The 21,442-nt window shown below is 42.4% G+C and overlaps 1 protein-coding gene across 4 annotated transcripts in view; it reads left to right on the forward strand.

The window, feature by feature from the left end:
• The first annotated feature begins 1,879 nt into the window (after positions 1-1,879).
• LOC149817985 (alpha-1,3-mannosyl-glycoprotein 2-beta-N-acetylglucosaminyltransferase-like) overlaps positions 1,880-21,442 on the forward strand; it is a 57,666-nt gene continuing 38,103 nt past the window's right edge. For 3 of the 4 annotated variants that reach the window (XM_089986468.1, XM_089986467.1, XM_089986466.1), the window contains exons 1-3: positions 1,880-2,283; positions 9,200-9,250; positions 16,967-17,054. In XM_089986468.1, coding sequence (XP_089842594.1) covers positions 2,215-2,283; positions 9,200-9,250; positions 16,967-17,054 — 208 coding nt within the window. In that variant the 5' untranslated portion in view covers positions 1,880-2,214. Of the gene's footprint in view, positions 2,284-2,427; positions 2,501-9,199; positions 9,251-16,966; positions 17,055-21,442 lie in introns of all 4 variants that reach the window. The other variant, XM_089986469.1, reaches the window with a different exon arrangement.

The following is a 21,442-nucleotide window of genomic DNA, read 5'->3' on the forward strand; positions in this document are numbered from 1 at the left end:
TACATTAAAGAAATTACGAGTCTTAATTGGAACTTGGGTCGGGCCCGGGTCTGGTATAAAATTTCACAAACTATACCTGGGTCCATGTATTAATCGGACCTTTGGGTCAAGACCCGGGTCTTCTTATTTGTCACCATACCCGGACCATATAGGGTTTGGTCTGGGTAAACCCGGCCGGTTGACACCCCTAGTCATGTGTCATTTCTGGACAGTTGTTCTGTCCAAGCTTGAACGAGTAGGCAAGCACTCCCCTTGGGGTCATGTGCCTCGAGAAGGTGACACTCTTAATCCCAAACGTATGTTATATAGAAAGGGCCACTCGATTCTAATCACCAATATATTAAACATGATTGTACCGGTAGACTTGAAACTGATTACCAAAAAATCTGATTGTAGACCCGTCTACCTGTTTTTTAACTGTGTACTTGTTTCTTTTTTTATCCTCATAAGGAGTGTCGACTCAGCTGGGTCTTGACCCAGTTGGTTAATATGGAGCTGTTGGTTAAATCTTTGGCATGGTCCGAGTCAGATTCAGGTAACTTTCAAATTGTTTTGTAGCTTAAGTGTTCAACGTATCTAGGGTTGGGAAATGAGACGAGCAGCTATAGCTGTAGGCTCAGCTAAAAAATTAGGCTCAACTCATAAATGAGCTGAGCATGAACATGGCAAGCTTGACTCTAGGTTTACATATTATATATTCAAATATTATATAATTTATACATATATTATATACACAAATGCATATTATGTATATTTTATACATATATTATACTGTCAAGCAGTGGCGGAGCCAGAAGTTTTTGGTTGGGTGGACAGACTTCGGGTCTCAGGGACAATGCCAGAAGTTCCCGGCGATGACTCCATCGTAGGTGGGTCTGTCCGGGTCCTCGGCGGAAGGGAGGACCACCCTCTTCGAAGATGGGTGGTCATCAATCTCCATGGAGAGGGGCTGACCACCATCGTCGGCAGCCGATCTCTTCCGCTTGTTGCTGTTCTGGTCTCCCAGCTCTTCATCTAGACGCCGAAAATTGATGGTGAAGGCCATCGGTTTCAGAGAAAGAGATGGTCGTCTTCTCCTGTTCTATTTCGGCTTTGGCGGCAGAGGGAGAGAGACATATAGAGAGAGCGAAAGAGAGAGTCTAAGGCTGCATACAGGTCGGACTACAGTCCAGACCCGTGTGAATTTAGGTCCGAATCAATTCATTTATGGGCTAATCAAAGACTCTTTTAAGCCAATGTATGTAAAAATATAAGGTAAAGTAACAGAATTATTGGATAATGTGCAAAAAACTGTTACTGATATTATACCTGACACTTGTTCGAATTTTTTTTTTAGGTTTCTAATTTTGGGGTGGGCGACATGCCCACCCCTGGCTCCGCCAGTGCTGTCAAGGTTTAAAAAGACAATCTTTTTAAAAAACGAGCTAGCTCTTGATCGGGTCATATTGCTTGGCTCACAAAGCGATGAGCTCACGTACCCAGCCCGAGCCAGGGGTGTAGCCTTAATGAATCCAGCCCAAACAGCCCAAGCTCAGCTCTTTTGGCTAGTTTAAGACCGAGCAGGGGTGTAGACCCGGGTATAGTTTCTGAAATTTTATACCTGACCCGGACCTGACCTTCCGATTAAGACCTGCAATTTTTTAATGTAAAAATGATAAAACATATGGTTTTACCGGGCATGGTCCGGGTTTGGTTTATGTAGTTTTTTATCGGGTCAGGTTATGGTTTTTTTTATAGTGGATTTAATTAAACCCGAGTCCGGACCTAATACCATACCCGAAAAAACTAGTCCAAGTCTGGTTCCACCTGAGTCCTAACCAAACCCGAACCGTTGACACCCCTAGTTTTGGCCTTGTTCCATACCGGGAGAATTGACAAAACGTTTTGACTTTAGCCAGTGACCGGTTCGTTGATGTCTCAGTCTGTAAATCGTGAAGCAAGAAAGCATCCGAAGACCGCTCTCCTGTTCTTCTCCTTCTTCTCCACGACCCGATCGGATGGATCTCCGATCCTCGGGAGGGAAAACCCCAACCCTAATTTTCTGTTGAATCCTTTTTTTCTTTCTTGTAGAACAAGAAGCGGGAAAGCGCTAAACAAACCACGAAAAAAGAAAATCGGAAATATCTCGGATTCTTCAAGAATTGCCCGCAAGAACCGTTTGAAGGGGAAAAAAGAGGAAGGTGAAACCTCAGTTTTCGACCCGTCACTCGGAAAATGACGAGGAATTTCTGCGACTCGAGGATCCTTCTTATCGTTGCAGTGGCCGCCTTCTTTTTCATCCAGGTGAGTTTCCATCTTTTGATCCTTTCTCCTGTTTCTAATTATGGATGCGAATGCGTTAAAATACAAGGAATCGTTCGTTTGGATCTTTTCTTACCCGTCTTTCTGTCTCTGTCGATTTCTTTGGCTCTCGATTGCGAAACGCAGTCTTTGGGTAGCTTTTTACAAGCGTTAGAGGGGAAATATGGTTCGTCTGGAGGATAATTTGACAAATCTTGAGGTAGAAGTTAGGGTTTTCTTCGTTTGAATGGATTGATTTGTGTTATTCAAATGTTTTTTCATGTTTCCATATGCTTCCAGTTCAACCGGTGGATGGTTTTTCATGTTTCCTTATGCTTCCAGTTCAATCGGTGGTTCATTGGGGTCATACAAGTTTCAAGAAGGCAAGTCACATGATGTACTGAACATAATGAGTAATCATTATGATTGCTGCCATATTCATCAATCTGGAGCACTGATGAACTCACTCACTAGATGCATTGTATATGCTATATTCGGCCTATATGTAGTTAAACAGATCAAACTCCGAACCGTCCATATACCGTTGGATCAGCTGGTGAGACTACATAAATGAAACGAAGTCTCGCATTAGCCTCGATCTGCGTATCAACTCATCGAGGATCCTCCATTAATCATTTCCTAGCAGTCAAAATTTCTCTGAAACTTGTGCTGAGACGGGAGACAACCAGAATGAGAATAAGCAATGCAGAGACCAACAAAATACCAAAAATACATAAACCTTTCATTTCAAATTTCTCAGGAATCTGCTGTTTAAACAAGTTAATGTTGCTAGTAGTGATGATCATATTATCTATACAAAGCAAAAGAGTAAGAAATAAAAGAAAGGAGAAGAAAGAAAAGTATCATGTGTTTTTATGGATTAAAAAAAACATAAATAGCTAGATCTAATTACAAGTTTATAACTAAAAGATCAAAGATAATAAAACCAGATAGTACACTGTCTGTAACGCCCCAAATTTCAAACTTGCGAACCTTTTCAAAAAAACAGGCAAGAGACTAGAAATATCTCTTTCCTTCAGAGTTTGTTTATGAAATCAACGGAAGATTCTTCTTTTGATAAATCATAAGGCAAGCTGACAATTTTGGGCACGTTAGCTAAAAGAACCAAAACTCGCAAGATTCGGATATCCCAAGGAAAATCCGATACAAACCCATAGCGTTCAGGACTCAAGCTAAGAGCAGGAAGAAAAAGTCTTGAAGCCATCTTGCAATCGCGCAATCGCCCGTAGAGTACCTAATCATCACCTGTACCCATATAATGAGTTAGTTTCACGAAAAACTAATAGGTGCACAAAAGAGACTACAAGGAACTGAATTAAGTACATTTAATTCAGTAGGTTACGCAGTTTAAAGCAGATATACAATTAAACAGGTAAGCAATGCAAGCAGGCGAATAGTGCAAACAGTAAGCAGTTCAAAGCAAGTAAGCAGTGCAACTGACCAACGCAGCATACGATCCATTTGATCATAAGCTGTGAACTACTACGCAACAAGCTTGTCCTCGTTCCTAGAACGAGGTCTCTGCATCTAATCACCACCAGGACATAGCTTGTCACTCACTACTTCTAACCAACGCTTTGTCCTGAACGACCTTAATCTATCCTCATCTCTCAAAGTCTTACGCGGCTAACCGTCACCGGTTATGACGCACTAAGGCGTCATACCTTCTCAGAAAAACTCACCATTCCGTAGAAGGTCCAAAACATGATTATTAACTCAAATCGCTAACGATCTGATTCTCACACCTGAGTCAAGCATGTAATCATGCTAAAACAGAAAGCTGAAACTATGAATTCATAGTTGGCTATCACAAACAATCTCAGAAGATCGTCACAGCTCACCATAACTTTCTGTGGTAAGCAAAAACACAAGATCCACATCGGATCGCTCGGTCCGGGAGATATACGACCTGACAAGGAATTACCGCCCTAGAGGGTATACTCGGTCTTGGACCATACACTTCCTCACAGGAGTTCACCATCTTTGCGGCTACCCGTTTGTGGACAGTGTACATCCTCACAAAGATTTTACCGCTCTAGTCGGGTCACCTGATCTTGATCATACATACCCCCACAGCGAACCCTTTGGGAAGCGGGTCCCCAACAAATGCCATATCCAATGAAATTCATTGCGATACACACATCAACACAAATGACCGCTCTCAGGGTCGATAGCCACTAATACAAACAACAAGATCAACGCTGGATCACCTGGTCTGGGAAATGTATAACCTCACAAGGAATTCCGCCCTATATGGTATACCTGGTCTTGAACCATACACTTCCTCACAGGAGTTCACCGTTTTCGCGGCTACCCGTTCGTGGACAGTGTATATCCTTACAGAGAATCTACCACTCTAGCCGGGTACCTGGTCTTGATCATACACGCCCTCGTAGATAATCCTTTGGAGATCAGGTGCTCGACAGACACCCCACTCAATGATACATGCATCAATAATTGAGTGTTCTGAACCATTGACCGCCTCGGGGTCGGTAGCCACAATATGGGCACAAGCTTGCATATCAGCAATATGCATCATATCACTTCACATAGAAGCATAAAATCCTACGCATCGTGTTATTGCCACAAGGAATATTGCGATCCTCAAATAGGCCCTCAAAGCATGTGTAAACGACACATGAGAACGCACAGATATGACAATTCAGTTGATTCTATGGGCGAAGGGTAACTAACTCTACCCGTCAGCCAAACAAAACAACTGAATAAGACAAGCACTCATAACAATGCTCGTAAAACATATAATTACCATAAAATGGCTCAGTCCATCGACAAGTAATTAAATTAATCGTAAGGCATAAACCATTACATCACAAGCCATTCATAAGCAATCATACGACAACAGTTATATCATAATATGTAAGCAGCTTATAAGACAAGCGGCCACATCAATCCTAGTTGCCACCAGTTCGTAGATTACGAGCTGTATGCAATCACATCAATCATAAGAGATGCAAACCAACAAGTGCTACGCTACAATAAGCACCAAACAGTTCGACCAAGGGATAAAGCAAGTCACATGCTAATATGTAGCAACTGGTATAATGTTATTATTATAAGCATTTAACTAGTATGAGAAACTCCTTATTACTCCGCAAAGAACTGCGTAAGCAGTTTAACCAACTAGAGTCACGCCTTGACAGGCCTGCACAGTTCAACGAGTAGCATACTGAACTATCGAGCAAGCAAGCGAATTAGTAGTGCAAGCGAAGCAGTAGTGCAAGTGAAGCAGTAGTGCAGGCGAAGCAGTAGTGCAAGCGAATCCGTAGTGCAAGCGAATCTCACGACCCACGACCAGTGTGAACAGACCTTATGTTTCGATAATTACTGGTCTGCGGGTACGCGCAAGCAAAACGTAGAAACAACTGAGACTAGTTCGGGCGTCTGTTATTCTATGTATTTTCAATAACCCGAATAGCTAGTTGAGTCCGCTCCAAAGGGGACGACATTAGCTGAGAGAGGATTCTCTAGAGGCTGAAAAGCAGTGCCACGGATGCATCCAACTTCTGCAGAAGTGTTGAGCTAACTTGTGTAGCCCCTATCCCCTAACTCCAATGACTTGGGAGGCCGGATCTTTGCCCGTGGGGTGGTTGTTAACAACCTGTCCATTGGAGTTTTTGTACCGATCTGTCCTCTCCCTTGACAGACAACCAGAAGCGAACGGGTGCGTTAGGGGTTGCTTAACTAACGACCAATTCTATGTTGTGGTCTTTAAACCACTCGAGCATCTTGCCTGTGAAGGCGAATGTGAGGCCATTTATGTGATTACAGCATTTTGCATTTAGCGTTGTTTGAGGTCGCACGACCGTCTCATCCGATCATCGCAGTACTAGACGTGTCGTGCACGACTACAAGTACTCTAGGATGAAGGGGGTATAACTCCTCAATAAAAGCCTCAACAGGAGTGTTTCACAAAGATGTAAAGTTTATCAACTTTACTCTATCTTTTGAAACAACAGTACCTTGTGCCAACATTATGCATGTGATTATCTCGAATTACATTCGCTATCGGAGTATCTACATGTTTCGCATGACTCGATACCGGCCTCGATAGACGGGATACGAGTTTCTCAACAGAACACCCGCTAAGAAGTTCGCTCGAACCCCCAATTCGGGATCACCCGAGATAAGCCAAGAAGACGAGCAAAACCAGTCAGTCACATCCTTCCAAATGCTTCGATTTGGAGTAGTCTTTGATGCTTTTGTGCAACTCTCTAAAATCTCAAGTCGACTCTGCAGGACTGCGCACACGAAGAGTCAGGATCCTTGCGAGGTATCCCTCTCCTTAGACGAGGATGTGTCGCTCGCTCCCGACTGAACTCTTGTCGCAAGAGGGAGAGTGACAAATGCTCCTTGCATCCTCCACGAGGATGCTTTTAAGGCATACGCAAAGAGCAAGAACCTGCACGTCATCTGCAAAAGCAAGGCAATACCAACGCCTATGCAAAAACAAGAGCTTAGGCGCAAAGCGCGATGACAAAGTAAAGGCGGTAAGCAGAAGTGCAACGCAAACCCTCGCACAACGCGCAACGACAAGTAAAAACTGTAAGCAGGAGTGCAACACAGAACCTTTGCACGATGCACAACGGCAAAGTAAAGGAACTGTAAACAGGAGTGCAACACAAAACCTGTGCGCGATGCGCAACGACAAAGTAAAGGACAAGGATCGCGAGACTGCATCATTGAGTTAAATGCATACTCGTATAAATATATATGATATATATATGCATATATATTTATTTGTCCTTTTTAGTTAATTGAACTCAATTCAATTGTCCAAGTCTTCTGTGCAATCTTTCCCTACCTTTGAGAGTTGCAAGCTTGCTGTCGTCCGCGGATGTACGCGATTGACGACTCGAGTCGCGGAGCGCGAGCAGGGTCCGTCGTACGAGCTGCAAAAGTAACGATCTTAGCAAGCTAATACCAAAATAGAAAGTCAGGGGCACTATCGTCGTCCTGACGTAAGGAAAGCAGAGGTAGGGGCATCGTGCACATGCGCACCTGCTATACGCGCAAAGAGCAGGGGAAAGGCCACGAGCCCCTGCTGACATGCTGTCAGCGAACAACGGGGAGGCAGGGTTGTGCCCCTGCCTTATGAAGGCAACGAGGGAGGCCGAGGCGTCGCCCTGCTTGCCAGAAGAGCAAAGAGACAGGGGGCCAAGCTCCCACCCGTTAGCACAAGTAGGAGGCAGGAGGCAGGAGGCTTCGCCCCTGCCTGCCGAATACACCAAGAGGCAGGGGCTTGGCCCCCTGCTGGTCGAGCACGCAAACAAGCAGGGGGCGAAGCCCCTGCCTGACGCCCGAGAAGAGGGAGCAGGGACGGGCTCAACCCCCTCCCCTACCGTAACAAGTAGCAGGGAGGGGCTCGGCCCCCTCCCCTACCGTAACAGTAAGCAGGGAGGGGCTTGGCCCCTCCTGCATGGTACGAAGGCAGGGAGGGTCGAGCCCTCCCCTGCGAAGATCGAAGGCAGGGAGGGTTCCAGCCCCTCCCTACGATAGACAGAGGCAGGGAGGGTCGAACCCTCCCCTGCGCACCTAATTAGGGGATCCGAAAAAGGGGCAGGGGCCTTCAGCCCCTGCTGGAACAATAAAAAGGGCAGGAGAAAGAGAGACGCAGGAGCCTCCCTGAGGCTTTTGGGAGAGGAGGCAGGGGCCAAAGGCCCCTGTCGGCCTGCTTAACGACGAAACAAGACAGGGGCCAAAGGCCCTTGTCGTTTTTGAGAGGAAAAGAAGACGGGAGAGAGGGACAGGGGTTGGAAACCCCTGTTGACCAGGCAAAAACAGGCGGCAGGGGGGTGTCGCCCCCTGTCGGCTCTTCGAAAGGCGAGAGGCAGGGCTTTTGCCCCTGCCAACCAGTCGAACACAGGCGGCAGGGGGCGTCGCCCTTGTCGACCCGCCGACTGAAAAGAAGGAGAAGAAAATAAGAGAGGAGCGACGCATACCTGGAGGGGGTCGCCTGAGGAAAGCTCGTCGGCGTGCGAGCGCCGCCAGCGAGGTCGCAGAGGGGAGACTCGAGCAAGCTGGTGGTCGCCGGCGGCGGCAGCGTCGGCATCGGAGGCTGTCGGCTCCCTGCAGCACACGGGATGAAGGCGGTGGCCGACGGCAAGTCACCGGCGTCGGTGGCCGCAGGGACGAACGTGGGGGAAAGAGTCGGTCGGGGGAGAGAGACCGAGAGAGGAAGAAGGGGGGGCGGGGGTTCTCTTTGAAACCCCTGCCTCCCTGTCTTAAAAACACGGGAGGCGGTGCCTCCATTCGGGTCCGGATCCAACCCGAATCCTAACTTAATTTTTTTTTTCAGTTTATTACACTGTCTCTATTTACATTAAAAGGGCAAAAATGGCCATAATCAACCTTTGCAATCAGCAACAATACACATTTTATATAATAAAGTCAAAGGATGAAAAATAACTAACTATTGCCCCCAGTATACACATATTATCAACATACAAAAAGTCCACTCTCACAATTAAGAGTCTCTAGTAAACTAGACCAAGACATGCTCATCAGTCAGATCGTTTGATGTTTTTTCTAGTGTATCTGTATCGTGTTCTTACTAGATTTTTTTTTCTCTTCCTTAACAATTTTTTTCTTTTTTTTGTTTGACCAGTGTCACCTTGCTAATCTTATCCCATTTCAATCTCCTCATTATGTGAGTGCAATGTGCTCATCTTATTCTATCTTTTCAATCTTCAGACAACCTTGAACTCCTTGTTTTTCCACACTTTGAGGCCAACACTGTTACACTGCTAAATAAAGTAGAACTTTTAATCAATGTAAGGTAGGGGATACCTACAAAGGTGAATGAGATGATTAAATCTTGGAGAAAAAATTCCATGCATAATATGAATATTGTCAATAATTTTCTATTACTTCTTTGCAGATGCGCCTTTTTGCAACACAGTCAGAGTATGCAGACCGTCTTACAGCAGCTGTATGTTATATGGAATTTGTTTGATTTTTGTAGGATTTTGGTAGTTGGTGACAATTATTTTTCATGTTGCTTTCATTCAGTGTGTGTGTCTAAATGATGTCATTGTTCAAGTGCTTGCTTGTAATATTTCTTTTATTCCATTTCCATTATCTTCATCTTGTATTCATATGTTATGTCTCTTATTGAGTGAGATTGGGTGTGTTTGGTTTCTGCACACATTGACATATCTGTAATCTGGAGACTTGTGTAAGTATATTGTGGTCATTTCCTCCACCACTTAAGAGTGGCAAGTTTGTAATTTTTGGTGATTTTATTTAATATTAGCCATGTCACTTGCCGATGGCTTATGGTATATTTGTTTTGCATTTGTATGCTTTCTTGTAATTACCCATCAAGAGGGTTTCAATATATAATTGAAAATTTTCAAAAACTATTTAAACTGGCATGTTTGGATATAAACATGGGCTGGGCAGCAAAACCGGCGTCTCTTTTTGGTGAGATGGCCAAGTAAAAAATGTAATGAAACAATAGTGTGAACAAGTAGATGCCACTAAGGGCTACAACTTACAAGGATACAAAGTGTGAACAAATACAAAGCCACACAAGGCAAATACAATGAGCCACTAATGGGCAAATACAGAGGGCCACAATGGCACACATGACACACCACAAACACTCACAAATGTCACTCAAGAGAGAGCTTGCAAGTATAAAAATAAATATGTTTTACTTCATAACATGTTTAAGAAAGGCATACATGAAAGGGGGGCAAAATGCCCCTTATATAGGCAATACACAAGGGCAAAGGACAACCCATATAGTTGTTGAGGAGCTCTCAATAGCTCTATGGTCAAATGATAAAAAATCCACCCCCCTGTTAAAACATATGTAATAATACCATAATACCCGATAGGGGTATTATGGTCATTTCACAAAGTACCCCATAGGGGTACTTATTTTGTTTCTCGTATTTCACTATTTTTTATTTTTCTTTTTATTTTTATTTTTGTATTTTTTGGATACCGAAAAGGGGCCCCACAATGGAGTCGTTGGGGCCCCCAACGGTCACATATGTGACCGTTGGGGGCTCCCAACGACTCTATTGGGAGCCCCTTTGGTCTCCTCTTCTTATAAATAGGGGGAACCCCCCATGTATGTTGTATTGCTCTTGAGAGCTCCTCTTCAATAATAGTGATATTATTTTTCATGTGTGTAGCCTTTTTATAAGGCCCTTTGTATATCCCTTAGTGGATTTTCTCTCTTGTGCTTGTTGCATTTGTCCGTGTGGGACATAGTGAATGCTTTAGCATTCTTGGTTTCTTCCGCTTATTTCATTACATGGTATCAGAGCCAATTGATCTTCTAAAGGTAAAATCTTGTCTCTCTCTACTTCCTTTCTTTCTCACATCTTCCTTGTGTAGCAATGGAAGTCAAGATCGATCTATCATTCAAACTCAATGGAAAAAATTACATGATGTGGGCATCCGCAATGGAGAATAATCTCAAAGGCAAGAAGCTTTGGGGTTATGTAATGGGAACCGTTCCGGAACCCCAACTTAAGCTCACAAAGATGGAAGGAGATCAAGAGAAAGCACTTGAAGGCGATGCTCGTCTCAAGGCCATTGAAGATTATAATCATCAAATGGAAGATTGGGAGAGCAACCATGCAAAAATCCTTGCATGGTTTATGAATAATGTCGAACTTAAGGTATGTGCAAATATTGCAAAATTCCGCCGGGCAAATGACGCTTGGTTTTTTATGAAGGGTATGTTTACCCAAAAGGATCTTGCAAGAGCTTATTTCTTGCAAGAAAAAGTAAGAACCACAAAACAAGGCGACATGAGCATACAAGATTACTATAGTGCTCTAAATCCTTTGTGGGATGAATTGGCTCTTTTAGAGCCTAAATGGGTATCTATGGAGGATGTGGTTCTTAGACAAAAACAAATGGAACAAGATAGATTGTTCCAATTTTTATTTGGGCTTCGTCCCGAATTTGAACAAGTGAGATCCTCACTTCTCCATAGATCCACGTTTCCTCCCTTAGAAGAAGCTATTGCCGAGATTACTCAAGAAGAGACTAGGCATAGCATGGGTAAAAGCATAGAGGAAGTTCTTGCCGTATCTAAACCCGGCAATCATATTAAAACATACAAACCACCTCATTTTCGTAAGCAAGGGAGTGGTGGAAGAAAAATGATTATATGTCACCATTGTTATGAGCCGGGACATATTAAACCCGTTTGCCCAAAGCTAAATGGGGCATTCAAGCCAAAGGTGGCTTCCGTTGAAGAATCCACCACCAAAGAAGATGACGGCAAGAACGGGGATCTCAAAGACACTCTTGGACAAATCTCCTTGGCTCTTCAACAAATCTTAAAGGTCACTTCTTCCACCTCCGGTGCCGCCATTGCCTCATCATCACCTCCCGGTACGTACTCTTGGATTTTAGATTTTGGAGCTTTTTTTCACATGACCCCTCATGAAAATGCATTAACCAATGTGCACACCAATTCAAAAATGTCTTGTGTCTCTACGGCCGATGGAACTTTTCTCAAAATAAATGGTGTTGGAACTCTTGATTCTAAAAATGTTCAAAATTTCCTTGTTCCAAAAGTTAGAATAGTTCCAAAATTAAATCTTAACCTCTTTTCCGTTTCTCAAATAGCCGACCATGGATGTGAAATATCTTTCTCATCCCAAGGGTGCTTTGTGCAGGATCTCCGGTCCGGGAAGCGGATTGGGCAAGGCCATAGGAAGGGAGACTTTTATTTTATGGATAATTTAATGCTTCCAAATACCTCATTTTGTACTTATGTCCAAGACAAAAATATTGAAACTTGGCATAAAAGGCTTGGACATCCAAGTTACTCTAAAATGTATCTTTTTCCTTTTGGACACAAGTTTTGTAAAGAAAAAGATATCAATTGCAAAGATTGCATTTTTGGCAAAATGAAGTCTACTCCTTTTCCTATTAGATCCTTTGTGACAACAAGACCTTTTGAATTGGTGCATTCCGATGTTTGGGGGCCATCTCCGGTTCTATCTAAAGGTGGTTATTCATATTATGTTACTTTTATTGATGATTATACTAGATATGTATGGATTTATTTTCTTAACTTTAAATCGGAAGTTTTTAACTTCTTTAAAGAATTCCATGCAAAAATTCAAAATCAATTTCAAAGTCAAATATCCATTCTTAGATCCGATTCGGGTGGAGAATACTTATCAAATGATTTTCAAGCATATCTAAAACAACATGGCATTTGTCATCAAAAATCTTGCCCAAGAACTCCTCAACAAAACGGTCTAGCGGAAAGAAAACATAGGCATATTTTGGAAACCACTAGATCCTTACTCATTTCTAAAAATATTCCTAAAAATTTTTGGGCCGAAGCCGTGTTAACCTCCACCTATTTAATCAATAGGATGCCATCTTCAAAATTGAATAATATCTCTCCTTATGAAAAACTTTTTAATATGACACCCGACTACAATCGTCTTCGGATTTTTGGGTGTAAATGCTTTGTTCTTTTACATAAAAGAGATAAATTGTCACCTAAAGCAATAGAATGTGTATTTTTAGGATATGGTGAAAATAAAAAAGGCTATAGATGCTTTGATCATAAAAACAATAAGTTATTTGTCTCCAAAGATGTAACCTTTTTAGAAGATGAAAATGGATTTGACATATTGGAAAAATCAAATGAAATTGATTATATGTTTATCAATGATCTTTTAGAAGATTCAAATGATGACTCTTTGAGTCATCCGGAAATTTTAGAAAATACTCATGATTCTCATGATGATGATGTATCACCAACTAATGGTGACAATCTCCAAGTATACACTCGGCGTGAGGAAGCCCAACCTATTAGTGCTTTAGAAAATTCTTGCGGCTTAATGAACCCCTAGAAGAAACCTCCCTTAGGCGTTCTTCTAGAGAATCAATCCCACCTAATAGGTTTGTCTCATATGAAACTCTTTCACCTAAATATAGAGCTTGTCTAATAGCCTTGCATTCTTACTATGAACCCTCCCATTATAATCAAGCAAAAACTATACCTCATTGGGTTGAAGCAATGAAAGTTGAACTAGATGCTTTAAATAAAGCTAAAACTTGGGAAATAGTTCACCTTCCTCCAAATAAGAAAGCTATAGGATGTCGATGGGTCTACAAAGTCAAAACAAAAAGTGATGGTTCCCTAGAGCGCTATAAAGCTAGATTAGTTGCTAAGGGATACTCACAAGAATATGGCATCGATTATGAGGAGACTTTTGCTCCCGTGGCTCGCATGACAAGCGTTAGAACTTTAATTGCGGTAGCATCATCTAAGAAATGGCCTATATTCCAATTAGATGTTAAAAATGCCTTTCTTAATGGTCAGTTGAATGAAGAAGTATATATGGATCCTCCGCCGGGAATCAATGTTAACCAAGGTCAAACCCTTCGGTTATTAAAAGCCTTATATGGTCTTAAACAAGCCCCTAAGGCTTGGTATGATAGATTTAGTGCTATCATGTTACAATTGGGATTTCGCTCATGTTATACTGACACTGATCTTTTTGTTAAAAATGCAGGTAATAGTATCATCATCCTTCTGCTTTATGTTGATGATATGATCATCACTAGCAATGATGAAAGCGGTATTCTTAAAGTTAAAAATATGTTAAAACATAATTTTGATATGTCTGATCTGGGTTTTCTCAGGTACTTTCTTGGCATAGAAGTTGCATACTCTCCTCGAGGGTATATACTGTCACAGATGAAGCTTGCTGCAGACATATGCTCCAAATCTGGGATTTCAGATGATAAAAAGGTGGAGACTCCCGAGGTTATCAATGCTAAACTACGACTGGAGGATGGAGTTCTGCTGGATGATCCTACGCCCTACAGGCAACTCATAGGCTCCCTCACCTATCTGACTATCACCAGGCCCGATATTGCTCATGCTGTGCACTCTGCAAGCCAATTTCAGCATGCTCCTACATCTGTGCATATGAGTGCTGTGCTCCGGATCATTCGATATATTAAAAATACTTTGACTAAAGGGCTATTCCTATCCTCAATCTCTTCCTTAGATTTACTAGCTTATACTGATGCTGACTGGGGAGGAAACCCAAATGATCGAATCTCAACTACTGGCTTTTGTGTATTCCTAGGAGATTCGCTAATTGCTTGGAGGTGCAAGAAACAGCAGAAAGTCTCATTGTCTTCTACTGAAGCAGAATACAGGGCTATGGCAACCACTACAATGGAGCTGGTGTGGCTTCGAAGTCTTCTTCAAGATATGGGAGTCGAAATTACCGGGGCTTCGAAGCTTTGTTGCGACAACAAAAGTGCTATCTACATTGCCAGCAACCACACTTTCCATGAGAGGACGAAACATATTGAAATGGATTGTCATTATTTACGTGATGAATATCTTCGTGGGACAGTAACACTGCCATATGTCACTTCAGAATATCAACTTGCTGATTTCTTCACCAAAGCCCTGCCTGCTCCTCGCTTCTTGTTCCTCCTTGGCAAACTTTCGGTCATTCCCCCGTAAAGTTTGAGGGGGGGTGTTAAAACATATGTAATAATACCATAATACCCGATAGGGGTATTATGGTCATTTCACAAAGTACCCCATAGGGGTACTTATTTTGTTTCTCGTATTTCACTATTTTTTATTTTTCTTTTTATTTTTATTTTTGTATTTTTTGGATACCGAAAAGGGGCCCCACAATGGAGTCGTTGGGGCCCCCAACGGTCACATATGTGACCGTTGGGGGCTCCCAACGACTCTATTGGGAGCCCCTTTGGTCTCCTCTTCTTATAAATAGGGGGAACCCCCCATGTATGTTGTATTGCTCTTGAGAGCTCCTCTTCAATAATAGTGATATTATTTTTCATGTGTGTAGCCTTTTTATAAGGCCCTTTGTATATCCCTTAGTGGATTTTCTCTCTTGTGCTTGTTGCATTTGTCCGTGTGGGACATAGTGAATGCTTTAGCATTCTTGGTTTCTTCCGCTTATTTCATTACACCCCCCCCCCCCCCAAAAAAAAAAAAAAAGACTAAAGAAGAAATAAAAATAAAAAGACAAATCTGCCCCTAACGGGCAGGATCTATTACAATAATACAAAATGACCAAAATGCCCCTAGAGGGTATGGCCTATTACATTTGTATATATATACATGTGTGATAATATATATATATATATATATATATATATATATATATATATATATATATATATATATATAATCGCTAGAATATGAGAACTGAAATATGAGAACTAGAAATATGGGCATTTCCAACATTTTTCTTGGAAATCCAACTGTGGATGTGCTTGGCATGGTGAATTTGCTGGGTATCAACTGTTGGATCGTGTATTTTTGATGAAAAAATGTGTTTTTTGAATGCTTGAATATTTATGATGATTATGAGCTATTGATTTTAAAGCCTTAAAAAAATCTTGTTTATGCATCAAAATCAGATGATTCAAGAGCGGGTTCCTATCAAACCAAGCATTCAGATCACATCTATATGGTTAGATTCAAGAGAAAAGAACAAAAAATCCATGAAAATCGCGGTTCACACTTCACACATTAATTCTCATATTCTAGTGACTCTCTCTCTCCACACACACACACACACACACATATATATATATATATATATATATATATATATATATATATATATATATATATATATATATATAGAGAGAGAGAGAGAGAGAGAGAGAGAGAGAGAGAGAGAGAGAGAGAGAGGCAATAGTGGGCAGCCCTGCCATATCCACTTGCCATCCTAAAGGGGGTGCTGTCCTAATCATTTATACTCACTAAAATAGAGGCTGAAGTGGCCAATTCCTTTATCCATGCTAACCATCTTGCCCCAGACCCCATGTCTTCAAGGCATTTGAATAGGAAGTCCCATTGGAGGGAGTTGACTGCTTTTGTGAGGTCCTACTTCAACATGAAAGTGGGATGTTTGGAATCGGACGTCTAGCCTCATTGGCAAGGATACCACATTCTTGAGTGGATGGTGTAAATACACATTTAAATAGTGAGTTCAGATAGTTCATTACAGATCTTAACCTCAAAGCCAATACTTTTGCTATGTTTAGTATGCAAAAAATCACGACTTTCTAACATTGTTGGCCAAAAACTGATAGACCATGACCTTCTCTTTCTTGTTGAATAGTCTGATAATGAGTTTGAAACAGTCGAATGTTGGATATGATGAAGCTTTGGCATTCTCTATTAAGTAGCAAAATGTAGTGTGGTTTTCCTGAGAAAATCTTTTGCTTGCATTCAGCTAACTCTGATTTTAGATAATTCAAGCAGTGGAATACTTGTAAATGTTCCACTTCTTTTGTTCTCAATTAGATCTGTTTTTCTTTAATGACAAGCTATTATAATTGAACTTTTCATTCAATGTATCATATGGTTTTGGTTTTCATATTTTTTAATATTTAGGTCATTAGGTGGTAGGCTAATTTGAACTAGTGTGATATTGTTCTTTTGATTCTGCTGTTTTCTTGATTCATGTTTTGGCATATGATTTTTAATTCCTCTATTTGGTTGTGTGGAATTTTTTCTCCTCGTTGTTTAATGCTTCTGTTGGTCTTATGGTTATCTAAAAAAGGTCATCACATTGTGCTTTCTTGAAGATAGCATAAGTTATTTGATTGAATATAATCTGTTTCTGATGTTGCACAACAGGTTGAATCTGAGAACCATTGTACAAGTCAAATGCGTTCATTGATTGATCAAATAAGCATACAGCAGGGAAAAATAGTCGCTCTAGAAGGTTTTTCTTGCTTCACTATTTCTATCAAATTGTCCCTCATGGTTGGTCAAATACGCATGTAAAATGGAAAATTGTAGCTCTAGCTGGTCTGCTGAATTCCATAATTTTTCTGAAGAATTGACTCTGTTGCTTATTTGTTTGGTGATCCAATCTTAGTGCGTTGATATGGTTTGCAATAGGCTGCTAGTGCTTGGGCCAATTGACCCTTGGTGCTGGAATATATGCAAATAGATTGCTTCTCATTTTAGTTAGATGTACTCTTGGGCGGCTAGGTCTGGTCTGTAGTCCTTGAAAACAAAGTTGTAAGGAGTAAAATGATGCCAAATGCTCTTTGTTTACCAAAGAGATTGGACACTCAAATATTCCTCTAGATTCAGTACCTTAACCTGTTTTATGGGGTGGATATTATCCTAAAGCCTAAAAGTACTTGATGAAAGCATATGGGTCATAGTGATGTGCATGTACACAAACCCCATTTCACAGGGAAATGATTTTGAGTCATATGTATAGTGACAAAACATGATAAACATTGGATACACATGAATATATTTGTTGGTTTTTATAAAATTTTCATTAGTTCTTTTGTTTTGCTTAAAAAAATTTAGACCATTATTTGTATATTTATTGGAGGACATGGCATTGGATAGAAATGATTGGAGGAGAAGGATTCATGTGGAAGACCCAGAATGATTTTCTTTGTTGGTTCATATCGCCGACCCCAATTGTTTTGGGATGAAGGCGTAGTTGTTGTTGTATTTGTATATTTATACTTGACCGAGTCTTGCCTAGTAATAAGAATATATATATATATATAGATACATACATAAATATAAATAAATAAATAAGTATATATATGTATATAACCTACCTTTTAAAGAAATTATACAAGTGTCCTTGTGTCTTGGTTTTCACAAAATTATGTATATGTGTGTTGTGTTTGTATTGATATTCATTTCTATGTAACAAGATAGTACCCATCGTAATAGATATTGAGGAACCTGCCCAGTAGCTCTGAATGTGGTTCTCAATCCTAGATATTAGTTTTGGGATATCTTTTACCACTCCTTATGCTTAATATTCATGGCCACCCTACTTGGGTTAGGCTGATTTTGTGATCTTGACATTTGAGCCCATATATGCTATCATACTATGTTAGTATGTTTCAACAGATATACACTTCATTGGCATTTTATCACGTGTCTACCAACAGCCAAATGCAATATTATCACAAGCACTGGCAACAGGTTGCCAGAGAGGGAAGGAAAATCTAGAACTAATGCAGGAAGTGTAAACTTTGGTATATAATCAACCCAGAGCTTCAGATTCAAGAAGAGAAGACAAAACGGCTAGGGCTGCATCACGGTCATGATTCCCAATGTGGAAAGTCATGCAATTCTTTCCAATATATTGAAACTGTTACATAAATAAAACCACTTTAAAAAATACCCCATTAATATAATAAAAAAATTCGAGGGGCAAAACAGGAATACAAAGAAATAAAAGAATAAAACTAATACATAACATATCCAGGATTGGACATGGGTCAGATCCAGGATCCATATATATAGAAATATCACACATCAATAGCCTCCCTCAAGTTGTACATGGGTAGGATAGAACCATGGACAACTTGGTCTTTAAGTACCAAAATCTCTGTTTTGCTAACCCTTTAGTGTAGAGATCAGCCATTTGTTCCCTTGATACAACATACCTCACTTCAATCTCTTAAACCTCAATCTTCCTATGAATAAAATGTTGGACTATCTCGATGTACTTAGTTTTCCCATGATGCACAAGATTCAAGCATATTTTGGTGGCGCTTTGGTTGTCATAAAATAATATGGATTTTGTAGTCTTCTCTTCCAAGTTGTTTAACAAATGCCTGATCCACATTAACTCTAATGTGACCGATGCCATAAACCTGTGCTCTACCTCAATACTAGATCTCACAATCACTTTTTGCTTATTATTGCCCAATGATACTAAATTTCCTCCAACAAAAACATAGTAACTAGAGGTCGACATGTAATAAACAAAAAAAAATTTGTTTGACCCGGGTTGGATCCAGATTTGGACCCGACCTGGATCCAAAAGGTGAGGCAGTCGGGCACAGCGTCACTGCCTCCCTCGGGCCTTCTTTAGACAACAAGGCAGGGGTTTCAAATACGAAACCCCCCTCGCTGTCTCTCTCCTGCACTCTCGCCCTCTCGACTCCCCTTCTCTCTCCTCTACTGCGTCTCTCTCTCGCTGTCGCCTGCGATTGGAGACGCCGACAATCGAAGCCGACAGACGACCTCTGAGCTCCGACGATCGCATCGCCGCTGCCTGCTCGACCCTCCCCTCTGCGACCTCGTCGGCGATGCCTCCCTACTCGACCTCCGTTGTCGCCGCCACCTGCGACCCTCCTCGTCGGCCTCTACGTTGCCGAGCAACCCCATCGAGGACCCCCTCCTTTTCGCAGCCTCAGGTATGACTCTTCTCCCCTATTTCCCCCCTTTTTCCCCTCTTGTTTCCTCGTCTCTCATCGGCAGGGGGTTACCCCCCTGCTTTTCTCTTGGGATCGACCGACAGGGGGGTTGAGCCCCTGTCGTCAGCAGGGGGACTTCCCCCTTGCCTCTCTCTTTTTGGGATCAACTGACAGGGGGTTGAGCCCCTGTCGTCGGCAGGGGGATTTCCCCCTTGCCTCTCTCTTTTTGGGGTCGACCGACAGGGGGACTGACCCCCTGTCGTCGCCACTCGTCGGCAGGGGGACTCTCCCCTTGCCTCTCGCTCTGGGTCTCCCCAGAGGGTGGTGCCGAGCACCCCTCGCTGTCTCGTTTCGCTGTTAAGCAAGCCGACAGGGGCCTTTGGCCCCTGCCTCCTCTTCCAAAAGCCGCAGGGGGGCTCCTGCGTCTCTCTCTCTCTACTAATTTTCCTAGCAGGGGCCATCGGCCCCTGCCCTTTTTATTGTTCTAGCAGGGGCTGAAGTCCCTTGCCCCTTTTTCGGTTCCCCTATTTAGGTGCGCAGGGGAGGGTCCGACCCTCTCTGCCTCTGTCTATCGTAGGGAGGGGCTCGATCCCTCCCTGCCTTCGATCTTTGCAGGGGAGGGCTCGACCCTCCCTGCCTTTGTAGCATGCAGGAGGGGCCGAGCCCCTCCCTGCTTACTGTTACGGTAGGGGAGGGGGCCGAGCCCCTCCCTGCTACCTGTTACGGCAGGGGAGGGGGTCGAGCCCCTCCCTGCTCCCTCTTCTCGAGCGTCAGGCAGGGGCTTCGCCTCTGCTTGTTTACGTGTTCGACTGGCAGGGGCCAAGCCCTTGCCTCTTTGTGTATTCGACAGGCAGGGGCGAAGCCTCCTGCCTCCTCCTTTGTGCTAACGGGTGGGGGCTTGCCCCCCTGTCTCTTTGCTCTTCTGGCAAGCAGGGCGATGCCTCAGCCTCCCTCGTTGCCTTCATAAGGCAGGGGCGCAACCCTGCCTACCCTTGCTTTCGGAGGGCAGGGGAGCAATCCTCCCTGCCTCCCCGTTGTTTGTTGACAACATGTCAGCAGGGGCTCGTGGCCTTGCCCCCGCTCCTTGCGCTTATAGCAGGTGTGCATGTGCACGATGTGTGAGAAATCAGATGTGAGAGTCACCTTACTATCGTAGCAAGAGATAGAGAGAGAGGTAAGAGGGAAGAGAGAAAAAATGTTGGGCGGCAATGATGTCTTCTCCCCTTTCCATTGATATTTATATGTTGTACGAGTGGTACAATACAGTACAATAGTACAATACAGTACAATATGTTGTACAATACAGTACAATAGTACAATACAGTACAGTATGTTGTACAATACAGTACAATACAGTACAGTATGCTGTACAAGTGGTACAATACAGTACAGAAATATATTCATTTACATATACATATTTAACAACCTCCCTCAAGTTGAGGATGATCTTCAATCATGCTCAACTTGCCCTTAAGTAACCAAAATTGATGACTAACCAATCCTTTGGTGAAGATGTCTGCTACTTGGTCTTCTGATCTGACATACGAAGCCTCAATTTCTTCTGTTTCAATCTTTTGTCTAACAAAATGCTGATCAATCTCAATGTGCTTCGTGCGACAATGATGAATAGGGTTAAAAGAAATATTAATGGCACTTTGATTATCACATAAAAGCAGAGAGGAAGAGGTAGGTTCATTCAACTCTTGAAGAAGATGCCGTACCCAAGTGACATCAGCTGTCCCTGCTGCCATTGCCTTGTACTCTGCCTCAGTGCTGGATTTAGCAATGGCCTTTTGTTTCTTACTATTCCAAGTGACAATATTTGGGCCAATAAAAACACAATATCCTGAAACCGACCTACGCTCATCAGGGTCCCCACCCCAATCTGCATCACAATATGTAAGTAAACGGTGTCCTGTAG

Source organism: Nuphar pumila, chromosome 13 (genome assembly GCF_984573655.1).
Source record: "Nuphar pumila chromosome 13, dmNupPumi1.hap1.1, whole genome shotgun sequence".
NCBI lineage: Eukaryota > Viridiplantae > Streptophyta > Magnoliopsida > Nymphaeales > Nymphaeaceae > Nuphar > Nuphar pumila.